Source organism: Manacus vitellinus, unplaced genomic scaffold (genome assembly GCF_001715985.3).
Source record: "Manacus vitellinus isolate BGI_N305 unplaced genomic scaffold, ASM171598v3 scaffold_12_pilon, whole genome shotgun sequence".
In the NCBI taxonomy this organism is placed as follows: Eukaryota; Metazoa; Chordata; class Aves; order Passeriformes; family Pipridae; genus Manacus; species Manacus vitellinus.
This window is the reverse complement of record NW_021938949.1, coordinates 8,544,753-8,557,568: the sequence shown is the minus strand read 5'-3', so window position 1 is coordinate 8,557,568 and position 12,816 is coordinate 8,544,753. Positions and strand designations below refer to the sequence as shown.

General features: G+C 38.0%; 2 protein-coding genes across 5 annotated transcripts in view; one reads left to right on the top strand and one right to left on the bottom strand.

Moving 5' to 3' along the window:
- The window catches only part of GPR146 (G protein-coupled receptor 146), a 49,744-nt gene extending 43,977 nt beyond the window's left edge, over positions 1-5,767 (top strand). For all 4 annotated transcript variants that reach the window (XM_018067312.2, XM_018067310.2, XM_008928036.3 and 1 more), the window contains one exon: positions 966-5,767. In XM_018067312.2, the coding sequence (XP_017922801.1) occupies positions 1,010-2,014 (1,005 nt within the window). In that variant the 5' untranslated portion in view covers positions 966-1,009 and the 3' untranslated portion in view covers positions 2,015-5,767. The remainder of the gene's footprint in view (positions 1-965) is intronic.
- Positions 1-12,816, bottom strand: part of CUNH7orf50 (chromosome unknown C7orf50 homolog) — a 115,919-nt gene that overhangs the window by 72,278 nt on the left and 30,825 nt on the right. The gene's annotated exons all lie outside the window — the stretch shown is intronic.

The following is a 12,816-nucleotide window of genomic DNA, read 5'->3' as shown; positions in this document are numbered from 1 at the left end:
GCTGCATAAACTCCACCACTGGCCCAGAAATGAGCTGGCAGGAATCATAACTGTGATTTTAAGTGCAGGTTTTGAGTTGTACTTTAGAGGTTATTTCTTATTTCTGCATTTTGGAAAGAGACTTTTCACAATTGCTTTGAAGTTCAGTTATTTCAGTTAAAACGTTATCTCTTTACTGACCATAAAGTAAAGATGGCTGGATAAGAACTGATAGTAGCATACTTTAAAGAATTCATGCTATTTTGAGAGGAAATGATAGCTAACTCTTGCCTTTTTTGAAAATCAGGCTGCCCTGATATTAGGTTCCTTGGACTACAGAGGTCCATTGTTTTTTTTTCAGAACTAAATGGTCATAGGTTGGAAGTCTGAATACAAACTGACCTATTAAAAAAACCTAAATCTTTCATCTCACTTCCCAGTTCCTCTAGTTTTTGTCAGTTTTATCAGTGATCCAGTACACATCCACCATACTGCCTTGGATGTGCCTCCCAAGAAACCATCTTTTCAATGGAAAGCTTATTTAACACCTCAGAGAACTCTATTCTCCATCTTATTACAAAGATTTGTGCTTCAGTTTATATCCTTCCATTCTTCAGCAGTTACCCTTCTATATTACTAGCTATATACAAGGTACTGTTTGATAATTTAAAAATACCATTGCGCTAATATTCATATGTACTACATCAGAAATTATAGACAGTTTACAATTTACTTCTGTTGAGTGTCCTGTATCAACTCATTTGCAACCAATTTCATTTCAGTTAGAACTTCAGGACATTAGAACTTCAGTTAGAACTTTACTAGTCTCACAAAATTTTGAATCACGGATTACTTTCTCCTAGACTAACAAGGTCAGCTATGTGATGCATATAATCTTCAAGTTTAAAATGTTTTCTTCACACTGTACTGCATTTCACTTACAATATAATGTTTCAACAACACTTTCACTATTTTTCTCTCTACAGAAAAGCTGGTAACCAGCAAAGAAGACACAAAAGTTAAAATCACTATGTGGAGCTGTGAAGCCTTAATCAACAGTACTGAGAACAGTGAGGACCAGCATCTCTGCCATGACTTCGACCTTGTACTGTCCATCTTTTCCCTACTCTACCTCATTATATGTTTCCCAATTGGCCTTTGTTACAACGGCTTGCTGGTCCTAGTTAACCTCTACAACAAAGCTACCATGACTATGCCAGATGTTTACTTTGTCAACATTGCCATCGCTGGTCTCATCATCAACGCTCTGGCACCAATGTACCTTCTAGGTGTTGCCAACACAAAATGGGCCATCTGGAATTCCAACAATGAAGTTTATATTACCTTTCTTATTTTATTCAACGTCTCGTCCTTAGTTACAATGTACTCTACGACACTGCTCAGTCTGGACTACTACATCGAACGCGCTCTCCCCAGAACTTACATGTCGAGCGTGTACAACACCAAACACGTCTGTGGGTTCATCTGGGGCGGTGCCATGCTGACGAGTTTTTCATCTCTCCTGTTCTACGTCTGCAATCACGTGTCCACCAAAATAATTGAGTGCTCCAAGATGCAGAACCAAGAGGCAGCGGATGCCATCATGGTGTTCATCGGGTACGTCGTGCCCGCCATCGCGGTACTCTACGCGCTCACGTTAATCCTGCGGATACGCAAAGAGGCCACGCCACTGGATCAAGACACTGGGCGGTTGGATCCGTCAGTGCACAGGCTTTTGATTGCCACAGTCTGCACACAGTTCACGCTGTGGACACCCTATTACGTTATTCTCTTGGTAAGCACATTTACTAACCTGCAAGGAAGAATTGCGGATATAAATTACATTCGAATATTGCATTTTACCACGATTTTATCCAAATTCTTGGCTTTCTCAAGCAGCTTTGTAATGCCTCTGCTCTACAGATATATTAACAAAAACTTTCCCAACAAATTGCGACGTTTGCTTAAAAAGATACACTGTGGGAATCAGGGGTGTTCTCACGAGCGCACAGTAGTACAGCAAGTCATGACATAGGTGTGACAAACCCCCCTGGTGCTCTGTTACTGCAGTGCTTGGTGTTCTTGGGACTGTGATACTGCTGTGTTGGCACTCAGAGACATTAAAGAGTCCCAACCAAGAGGCTGGAAGGAGCTTCCATTGCAGCTGAATGCAACAGTCTTAATTTTCAAATAGTTGTTTGCTGAAGTCGCGTGAGGCTCCGGCCAGTGTGCTGCAATACCTGTGACATCTGAGACCTTCAGTGCACTGAACTGGTTACAAACTCTGTCTTCATGTCTCTAATCTTCCTGTCTGAAGAAATCACTAAGCAGTTTATTGAAGTCTTGACTGAAGACACAGCACCTTGTATCTTGTATAGAAAAAGGTATTACCTTATTTTCTGTACAAAGAAGTGATAGTGCTATCCTTGATGAAGTAAATAGCGTTTTTTCAATGAAGATTATATAGATGATCTTTACTGAAGATCATATGATCCAATTATACATGCCCAAATAGTAAATGTTAATTATAAATTAAATTATTTAATTTCTTTCTCCATCACTGAATCCCCTCTAAAAGAAGCCTAATTTACCATTTTCAGAAATTATTTTCTCACACCAACTAACCTGTTTTAAAGTTTATGGTAAAGTGATTTTTTTTCCTAGCTATAACAATTAACAAAAATGTGTTTTAATTTTCCAGTCCTTTGTTTGCATCCTAAAACATTTCAAGAATCCAGAAATATTTATTGACTAATTCTAAGGGAACCTAAAGATGTTTGTTCCACATATGAAAATGAAGGACACAGTGGTTTACAAAGTTAAATCAGAATTTAACTAGTAAAGATTGTCTGGCTAAGTGTTATGGTCCACATATGTTCATGTAATGAGAGTAATTATCTTAAAAAATAAATATGTTTATGATTAACAGTTTGTATTTTCAAGGGATATGTTTGCAACAAATAAATTAAACTCTCTTTAATCTAGGGCATCACTAAAGGTTTGGAAACCATATAAAATTCCTCAATATATACAAGGTTTTAAAATGGGAGTAATATCTAGGAATCCCAGTCAGCATCAGCCTTTGCTGACCTCCCAGAAATGGAAGTGCCTCCCAATGGGATTCTTGGATACACAGTAAAGTCTAGTTTCTGTATTTCACAGTAGGGATGAAGAAATCCAGCCTAGATCACCAAATTTTACTGGTTTGATGAAATACATAAGAACCACAAACATGCTGCAGGAAGCACATAAATAATTACCCACAACAACAAACTACAAAGCACTGACCCAAGAACTGCCTGTTCCCGTGCTGCTGTTGCATTATTAATGACAGAGGGGTACAAGTGAAACTGAGATTCTCCCACTGGTTTGGGGGCCATGAGACATCTTTGTTACTCTCCCTGCAACACCACAGCATTGTTTTGTTGCTTCATCTGTCACAGCACAGTTCAAATTCCACGTGACTTTATGCAAAAAATGTGGCTTTTCAAGCTTCAGGTATAATAAAAACATGGAGCAAAACCAGATCTGAATCTTTTCCATTGCTTAGAGCACAATCTCATCTGATAGCTGGTCCTATCTGTCAGCAGAGGCACATGCTTAAGTGCTAAGGGGAAAGCAGATGAGGAACAGACTTTTCATACCTTTTCCCTTCAACATTACTCAATTTCTTCTCATAGTCATCTTTGCTTATCTTCTTCATACACAAGCATCTTTAAGTTGTCAGCATTTTGGTGGAAGACTCTCCATTAGTCCTTTTTTTAACAACTTTTCATAGTTTATTGAAATCTTTCTAACCCTTAAAGACTATACAGTAAATAATCTTACTTCTATGGTGTTTTCTCCACACAAAAACTATCCAGCATAACTACATCAGTTTACTTCACAGTTTTAGCCCTTGATGAAAACCATGTTAAGGAATGAAGCTGTTCTTTATCACTCTGTCCAACTCACACACTCATTTATAGTGCCTCTATGCTGATACAATGCTGGATGTTTTGGTTGATTTTTTTTCCCTCTTGAAAGGTTTTCTATGAATTTCTGCACATCTTGATCATTCAAACTCACTTCCACACAGAAGTGCTTAAGAAAAAAAATCTTTCCCTACAGCTGTCAAGCAAAGAGATTCCTCCTTCCCGTCTGAGGAAAATTAGGTTTCGTAATGCACCACATTAAATCACTCACGTAAAATCTGTTAAAGAAATTCTGTCCCATTATGCAGGAGGAGTTCCAGCAGGGAGGAACTGCCTTATCTGGTGTGAATAGGGGCTTTCAGAACTGGGGCACTGCCAGAACAGTGTGGCTGAACAGGCAGCACGAAGTGCAATTTTAACTTCCACGTTCCTTCCTTACTTCCATTTCCTCCTTCTCTTAAGACATCTTACTTTCTGTCTCCAACAGGACTGTTGCTTCTATTTCTGTTCCCTTCTCTCTGTGTTAAATTCCCAGTTTCAGATCATGGCTCTTCTATAATTTCTCTATCTTTTTCACTTCTCTGCCCCATTTATTTAACTTCCATTTCTCTCCTGTTCCCATCCATGCTTGGACTTGTATAGCTGGTACTGTTCTACACTCATGTTTACTTCATTTGCGTGACTCCTTTATGATGACCCAAATATTATTCAATTATTTGAATGGAAGCTGCTGTTTAAGAGATGGAGAAAGACAGGGTTTTATGTAATTTACGCTTGAAATATCAAATCTGATTTTTTCCTATTTTTTTTTATTGCCACAGAGCTACATATGTTTGCATTTATCCTTGATAAATACTAAATGTGATGGCAATCATAGATACAAACAACTTTGATAATTTAATGAACGAGACTGGTATCCACTCAACCTCTTTTAAGAGATAATTTGATTTATTAGTTGCCTCAAAGCAACTGTGCCATGGACCTGCCTGGCTGCTGTTCTCTTAAGAAAATTCTGGACTTATTGCAGCACCCTCACGTGGTATCTCTTAAAAAGCAGTATCCCAGAAAGGGAGAGCTTTCCAATATTTATATAAAGAAGAGTAGAGGAGCAAGTGCAGTAAAATACTTAAGGAAATACATGTTATCTTAATCTAGAGAGAAATTTAATGGACAAATTACAAAGTTCTCGAGAATGGGGCCTTTCCATTTCAAATACCTGAAGGTTTCTGATGACTGTAAATAGGGGCTTATCTATTTCACATTTAAATAAATATGAATAAAATACTGTATATATGCAAGATAGAAATCAGCCTACTGATGTAAAAAGAATTTGCAAAGAGTTTATTAAATTATTTCTTAAAGTGTATAATTTAAATGTAAACCTCTGAACAGGAAGGTGTACTGTATGCTTCTATATGTATATACTGTGTACTAGAAAGTAAGCACTAGTTAAGTGCCATTATTAACAGTGTTATTTTCTCACAGAATTAAACTTAATATTTGAGTTGATCTATGGCTTACTGCCCTCTTGCTGAACTGCTAATTAAGTCAAATCAATGAACTAACAAAACTGTCGTGCTCTGCTTCTGTTTGAGTTATTAACACAGCTAACTCAGGACAGGTCCTTGTTGACTTAACTTAGTAGAGGTCCTAGTTTCAAAAGTTTCAGAATCAAATTGTGTTGGCCTCTGAAGATGTAAATTCAGTTAATGGAAGAAAGTGATCAGCCACTAGAAAATTTCTGGTTCTATTACAATGAAGAGCTGTGGCCTCCAATATCATGTCAAAATACTACAGAAATGGACTTTCTGGAAAGCTTCATAAAGGAACTATTGACTCATAATACATTCTCAATAAAAAGTGTTTTAAGTGTATCTGGTCAGTGAGATGTGTGAACTTTTTTTGGCTTTCTTGATAAAAACCTATTGTAGACAAGGTTAAACCTGTGTTGCTTCACTAAATCAAACATAACAAATTTCATGACTTGGATATCAAATTTCCAGGCCATAATTTTGACATCATTAAAATCTCATTTTTCATCAGCATGAACCTGGCTGAGAATGAAAGCAAAAAGACACATAACTCTCCCAAATTTTTTCAGCATAAAGAATCCTGCAACTTGTAAGACAGTAACAGTGCACCACAAAAATACAAGGATGGAGATTAATGCACACATTGCCCACATCCTGACAACTTCCTCTCCTTTGTGCTGCCACAGTCAGCTCCCTGCAGAACACCTTTTGGTTCCCAGAACAACATAATACAGTAACCTACACCTCTGTCATCCCAAAGAAAATGTAGCTTTCAGAATATAATGTACCTCATAGCACATTTATTGCAGTAACCACTGCATAAAACCAAAAGATCACTGACCATGGTTCAGTTAGTTTACCCCACATATATGAAAGTGTTTTCCTAGTTATATTTACCAAATTATTCATTTGTTCCCTTTCAATTTCCTGTAAAGTGTAGGAAGACAGCAAATAATAGCAAATTCTATTTAAAATAGTTATTGGTAAATTCCTTTAGGAAAAAAAAAAAAGTCAGTCCAAGGCACTTCTGAGTTTTAAGTCTCAGTGAGAAACAAATGAAAATTGCAACTGTCAGAGTGGAAGTTGCAATACTACACCAGTTAGTCAAAGCCTAGTGTGTGACAAGATTCCCTTATTTCCATACAATGGTTTAGAGGATGTTTTCTGTTACTCAAATAGGAGAGCCAGCATCTCTGAACAAACACAGAGCAGTGATTTCCTGATCCCTCATTCCACAGAGCTTTAAGATACAACCAACATACCCAAAAAGGCTGTTTCTCAGCTGGGTTGGTAAAACCCCTTGCATATAACAGAGGCTTGAAGGATCTTCAGTGAGAACAGTTAGTCATATGCAAGTTCACAAGCCCACAGCTTTGTGAAGGGAGAACTACATAAATGCAAGGAAAAAGAGTTGATCAGGTTCAACAAAGTCAAGATGTTTACACCAGTACAAACCAGGCTGACATGGCATCTGAATCTGCCCTTTTCTGTCAGTACAATGAGATTTCACAGAACTCAACTACATTTTGGAGCATACTCAGAAATACTGAGCATAATCAGTAAATACTCATTCAACTATTATAAATAGGAAAATAGGCCCCAAGGTTGTGAAGAAAATATGACACCGCTCCCAGAAACCTCAAAGGGAGGTAACACTTTTTTCTTTCTTTTTTTAAAACTGAGATTCAATTAAATTGTTTTTGTGCTGTTGGTACATGCATAGATAATACCCCACTTATCACTGCTAAATAAAAATGAAAGCAGCACAGTGTCCAGGCTAGAGACCTTCTCGTGAGCTTCATTGCAGCAGCACAGGACTGGTAACACCAAAGAAAAGCAGAAGTTGCCCAAGTGCTGCTCTCAGTTCCGCTGTGGGCCAAGGACTTGGAGAAGAATTGATTCTTGCCTAAGTTTCTGCAGCTGTAAAGAGCTCAATGCACTGATGAATCTGAAACAGATGCTCATGGATTAAATTATGAAGTTTCTTAATAAGCAAAACCTTGTGTATTTCTAAAATATCTCATGCAATACTTTTTCCAAGTGAAAGCAGTCTAGTGGTACAAGCCCAGCTGTGCACTGTCATGGCAAAAAGGCTGAAGTGTGAAATGTTTGTTCTGTTGCATTTCCTTTAGCTTTTCATTCTATATCAAAGCACTTTGACATATGATGAATACCTTCTTTTTCCATCAGGAGAGCAGAGATGTATTCTCTCCTATTTTATCCTTCTCTCTTCCCATCAAGTCCTTTCCTTAACTTGGAAGGCCATATGATTTCCTTATATTCCTTCCTTCTAAAGAACTGGCACTTCTAATTCCATGTACAAGAACAGTTAAAAGTTATTCACAGTCTAAAGCAGGCAGAACATCTGTATTATTACAAATCATGACAGTAAATATTTTAAAACATCAGATTCTTATCAGAATTAAGTATATAAGTGGAGTATGAAATGAACTGAATTTATTAGGTATAAAAATATATTTTAAAAAACCCTTTTCTATCAAAAGTTCTTCAAGGCAAGACTTACAACCAGAAGGTGAATCTATTTTATCTAATTGTACTTGCACACTTTTTTCCTTCTTAAATACATTATCCCAGGGGTGCTGCCACCGGCACTGATGGGCTCAGCCTTGTCCAGCGGCGGTTCAGGATCCTTGTGGGTCCCTTCCAACTCGGAATATTCCGAGTGATCTGTGATCTATGGGTCCATCTTGGTGCCAGCTGGCACTGGATCTATCAGACACAGGAGAAGCTTCTGGCAGCTTCTCACAGAAGCCTCCTCTGGAGCCTCTCCCCACCTCCACTACCAAAACCTCACCATGCAATTTGTAATTACTAATTACAAAGTGAATTGAAAAGCCTAGTTTTAGCAAAAAAAAAAATTTGCAAATTTCAGCTTCTGCAACTCTTTCTTATTTCCAAAACCTTTGAAAGATCATTTTGAAACAAATGCTAGTATTGGGTTATCAAAGCTGTTTCAGAAACTCCATCTGGTGGCCGCTAGCAGAATATTCTTGCAGTTCCCAAAAGATCTGTAGAATTAGTTAAAGGATTTACATTAATTGTTGAGGGGGGGAAAATCAGTCCCAGTTTCTGTTTAAACACAGATATATACTAACTGGTCCTGTCTGCAGGCAGCTCAAGTATTTGTAAGAAGAAATAAAATTAACCTCAACTTCTACAACCAACTGCTGCTGTGAGGGTGAGGCATGTAAGAGACAATTCTGTTGCACGAAACAAACCTCAGCAATGGTTAATTTTAGTTTTGAACCTAACAGAGGGATATTTAACCAGGCTGTAAGGTCTGATTATTCACAAGGAAGAAATATTTCTAAAAAAGCACGTTTCTTGTATTGTTTTATGAAACATCTGGTACTGGTCATTGTGGTTGACAAGATACTCCAATTCAAGACCACAGGAAGTGCCATTCCCATTCAGCTCCAGAGTACTGCAATCCTTCTAATTAAGTTATGGTTTCACTAGTTCACAATGAAATAGATTTCATACTTAATTAATACAGACATTTGAAATTTTTCAGGTCAGCCTATGTGCAATTAAATAATCATTCTGGCACCTGCAGTGCTATGCAGAGACCAGCTCTCTCATAAAATTTGCAATTAGAAAAAGCATTTTTCCACCCTTTAATAGAAGTAGAGTATTATTAGCAAATACAGGCAGTTTTTGAGCCCTTGTAGCTGAGTTACACAGATGATTTACCCCTACTGAGGAATTTATTTTGTGATTGATAGAAACATTACTGCAGAGTAATAATAATAAAACGCTGTTTATAAAACAACTTGCATTACAAACAGTGCTCAAATAAGCCAATATAAAATCACTAATAGTGAATCATGGGCAAGCAACCCTGAGATGTGAAGGCAGCAGTCACAGAGCACCAAGTATGGCTGTTCTAAGATAAAAGGAAGAAATATTGATTTACAGCAGCCTCTGAGGCACAGGGAATTATTAATACCAGTTCTTATGGATACACATCACCAACTTGGGCTCTTCTAACCCCTTCCTAGCAGAGAGAGAAAGGCTATCAAATTTTACAATTTCATATAGCTCCAGGTACCTTATAAATCAGCAGAAGCATCTGAATTCCATTTTAAAAACCACACTCAAAAAACCCTCCCAAAACCAAACATGCAAAGAATATAATACAATAAAGGTATGCAAGGGGGTTTTATTCTATAATTTATCCATACACATAGTTCCTTTAACTTTCTTCTAGCTAGTAATTCTTAGTTCTCTGTACTACTTCGCTTATGTTTTGGGGCTTGGTGGTTTGGGGTTTTGTTGTTTTGGTTTTGTCTGGGAGTGTCCTTTTTAATGTCAAAGGCCTGATGTTCCACAGTGTTTTAATCAAGGACACAAATGTAATTTAATTTCATTTCATTTCATTTCACTTCATTTCACTTCATTTCACTTCATTATTCATTATTCATTTAACTTCATTTCCGTGAAATTTCATTTACATTCCAGGTCCTGGTGTGTTTGAAGAAGCCTAGAAACATGTTCAGGTGGTTTCCAAATGTGTTTTGGGTTTGTTCAAGGTGTGTTGTAAGTGTGTTCCAGGCATGTTTTAGGTCCAGATGTGTTTGAACACGTCTGGAAACATGTTCAGGGTGTTTTCCAGGTGTATTCCAGGCGTGTTCCAGGTCCGGGTGTGTTTGAACATGTGTGTGTGTGTTTGTTCTGGGGGGTTTCTGGGTGTGTTTCAGGTGTGTTCCAGGTGTGTTCTAGGTATGTTCTGGGTGTGTTTTCCATGTGTTCCAGGTACACATGTTCCTGTGTTCCAGGTGTGTTCTGGGTCTAGGCATTTAAATTTAATTGAATTTCATTGAATTTCATTTCATTCGAATTAAATTTAATTTAATTTCAATTAAATTCATTTCTTGAGATTTGATTGTTGCCATATGAACAGCTGAGGTGTGTTAAAAAATAAACCAGAGTTTTGCCCGCCACAGCACACTGGGGGTGGTGGGTGGAATTATGTGTGTTATCAGCCAATCCCTAAATACTGGCACAGTATCTCACAACTATTTCACTTCTGCAACTTCCACCTTTCCTGCCTCCACCCTATCCAGAATATCATTATCAGACAATTTCCACTGAGAGCAAGTAAACTAACACACGCTAAGAAATTTCACCAAGAAATAATAAATCCACAAATCACTAATAAAAATAGTGGCATTGTGCATCAACTCAAACACAATCACTTAACCACTGTTTTTTGCAGTTTTATGAAACCTTTATACAACTGAACACAAGTCTGTTTGCCACTGTTCTCATACGACTTGAACCCTGTGATCATTTAGGCAAATTAAATAAATTAGTTTATTAGGTTTTTTCTAAGGAAAGATGCAGTTGGGCACAAAACAGCAATATTTTTTTTTCCTTTAGTAATGCATTAACTGTGACAGTAACAGCTCACGAGCTGCTGCCAAAACCCCACCTGGGAGCTCTTAAGATACCTCCAAGTTTTTTTGTTTCTTTAGATAAGGCAAAATGGCAGCTATGGAGATGGGAATCAGCAAGGTCTAAAAACAATAAAGAATACAGAATCACCAACTTTCATTTTCTAACCTCTGTTTCTCCCCTGGCTTTCAATTTGTTCCATCAACTTGGAATAAATTCCTCAGTAGCCAAGTTTCTCCACCTGTAAAATGGGTGTTTTCTGATGTGTGAGTCTCTGAATCTGTATCTGCATCCTGGAACTGTATTGTGCTGCTTGCTCCAGATTCCAAGCAGGAAACTTGTTCTTGCCCCCTAAACACCACTGAATAACGAGGCTTAATACAGGTTGCAGCCAAAGTATGAACTAATGTTTGTAAATGTGAACACAATTATGAAGATGGGAGCTTTTTCTTTGATTACTTTTTCTTTTTAAAGACAGGAGGCATAAGAAACAGCTTCTCCCTTTTTGCTTTTCCGGTTCTATTTATATAATTTAATCATTAGAGGATAAGCTCCCTTGGAGTTCAGCTGTATCACCTCTTGCATTGTCAGAACTGAGGTTACTCAATAACAGGAAATGTGGTCTTAACACTGCTGTGACAGGGCTTATCTACATCGGGGTTACTCCCTGCTCATCGACGTCTAATTAACTCAGAGTCACTTAAACCTTTGTGAATATTCCTTATTTGGTGCAGTCATTGATTTGCCTTTATTTTACTAATAATCACAAAGGGCACAGCCAGATATCCCTGTGTATACCCATCCAATGCAACTTCTAATATGCACAAATCCCAGTGGTTTGCTGGTGACCCTCAGCCAAGAAATAATTTTAGTCCCCCTCCTGCCCTCAGCACAGCCCAGGTTATCAATCAAAGCACTTCAGTGGGAAGTACAGCAACAAAGAGATGCTTCAACTGTTCACCATTGCCTCGAGTGCACACCTGATCCATTCTGGAAGCTGAAAGGTCAAGGTGATGAGCAAAAACTTCCAGAAATTTTTCTGTAATTTCCAAAACAATCCTTTGACGATGCTCACACAGTTTGGTGTGCTCTCTGCACAGCCCTCAGTCCTAGAGAGAATAAGGTGACACTTCGAATTTGCATCTTTCATGGAAAATCAACAGAAAAAGGAAAGAATCAGCTGATTTGCATGTGATTACCATGTGTATTTTTTTCTTCACATTCTTAACTATGAGTAACTAATACCAACAGAATGAACCTGGATTAGGGTACATCTCACAATGAAATGGTTTATACAAATGGTTACAGCACTGCCAGCTTTACCCAAGTTTATCTGTAACAGCTTGGAGGAACTAATAAACAACCTACCCAGTCCAACAAACTGCTACACTAAGATGATCAAAACCCAAGTCCCTGTGGGAATTGAAGTCTTCTGAATAATGTGTGTAAGCTCATTGGAAATCACATTTCACAGAGTCACTGACCTACTGAAGAGCTGTTCTAGAGCACAGACCAAGTGCTGAAATATTTTCTCCAGGTATCCCACAACTCCCGTTTTGAAATCTAGACTTGTAGACATTTGTCTCATTTAATTTCTTTGAAGTGTTTTGGCAGTTTCCAGATGTATTTCAGTGAGGCTTGCTAAAGTGCAACAAGTAGGAAGCCATGAAAACAGAGTGCTGATCAAACACTGGTCACAAATTATCTTCTCAATACCTGAAAGCCACTGCAGGTCACTAAAAGATGACAATAAAAATGTTCTTCCCCCATGTCCTGATATGAGAAAAGGTGATGCTGCCAATGCATCCCAGACAGGCTGCATGCACTAAAAAAATTACAAGCCAACCCTTTCCTGCCTATTTATATCTGAGGTTTTAAGAACACTATTCAACAGTCACTAAGACAACTGATGCTGAGCCAGACCCAAAACATCCTCCAGGCTCAAAATCCTGTCTTTTAACACCTCATGGTCA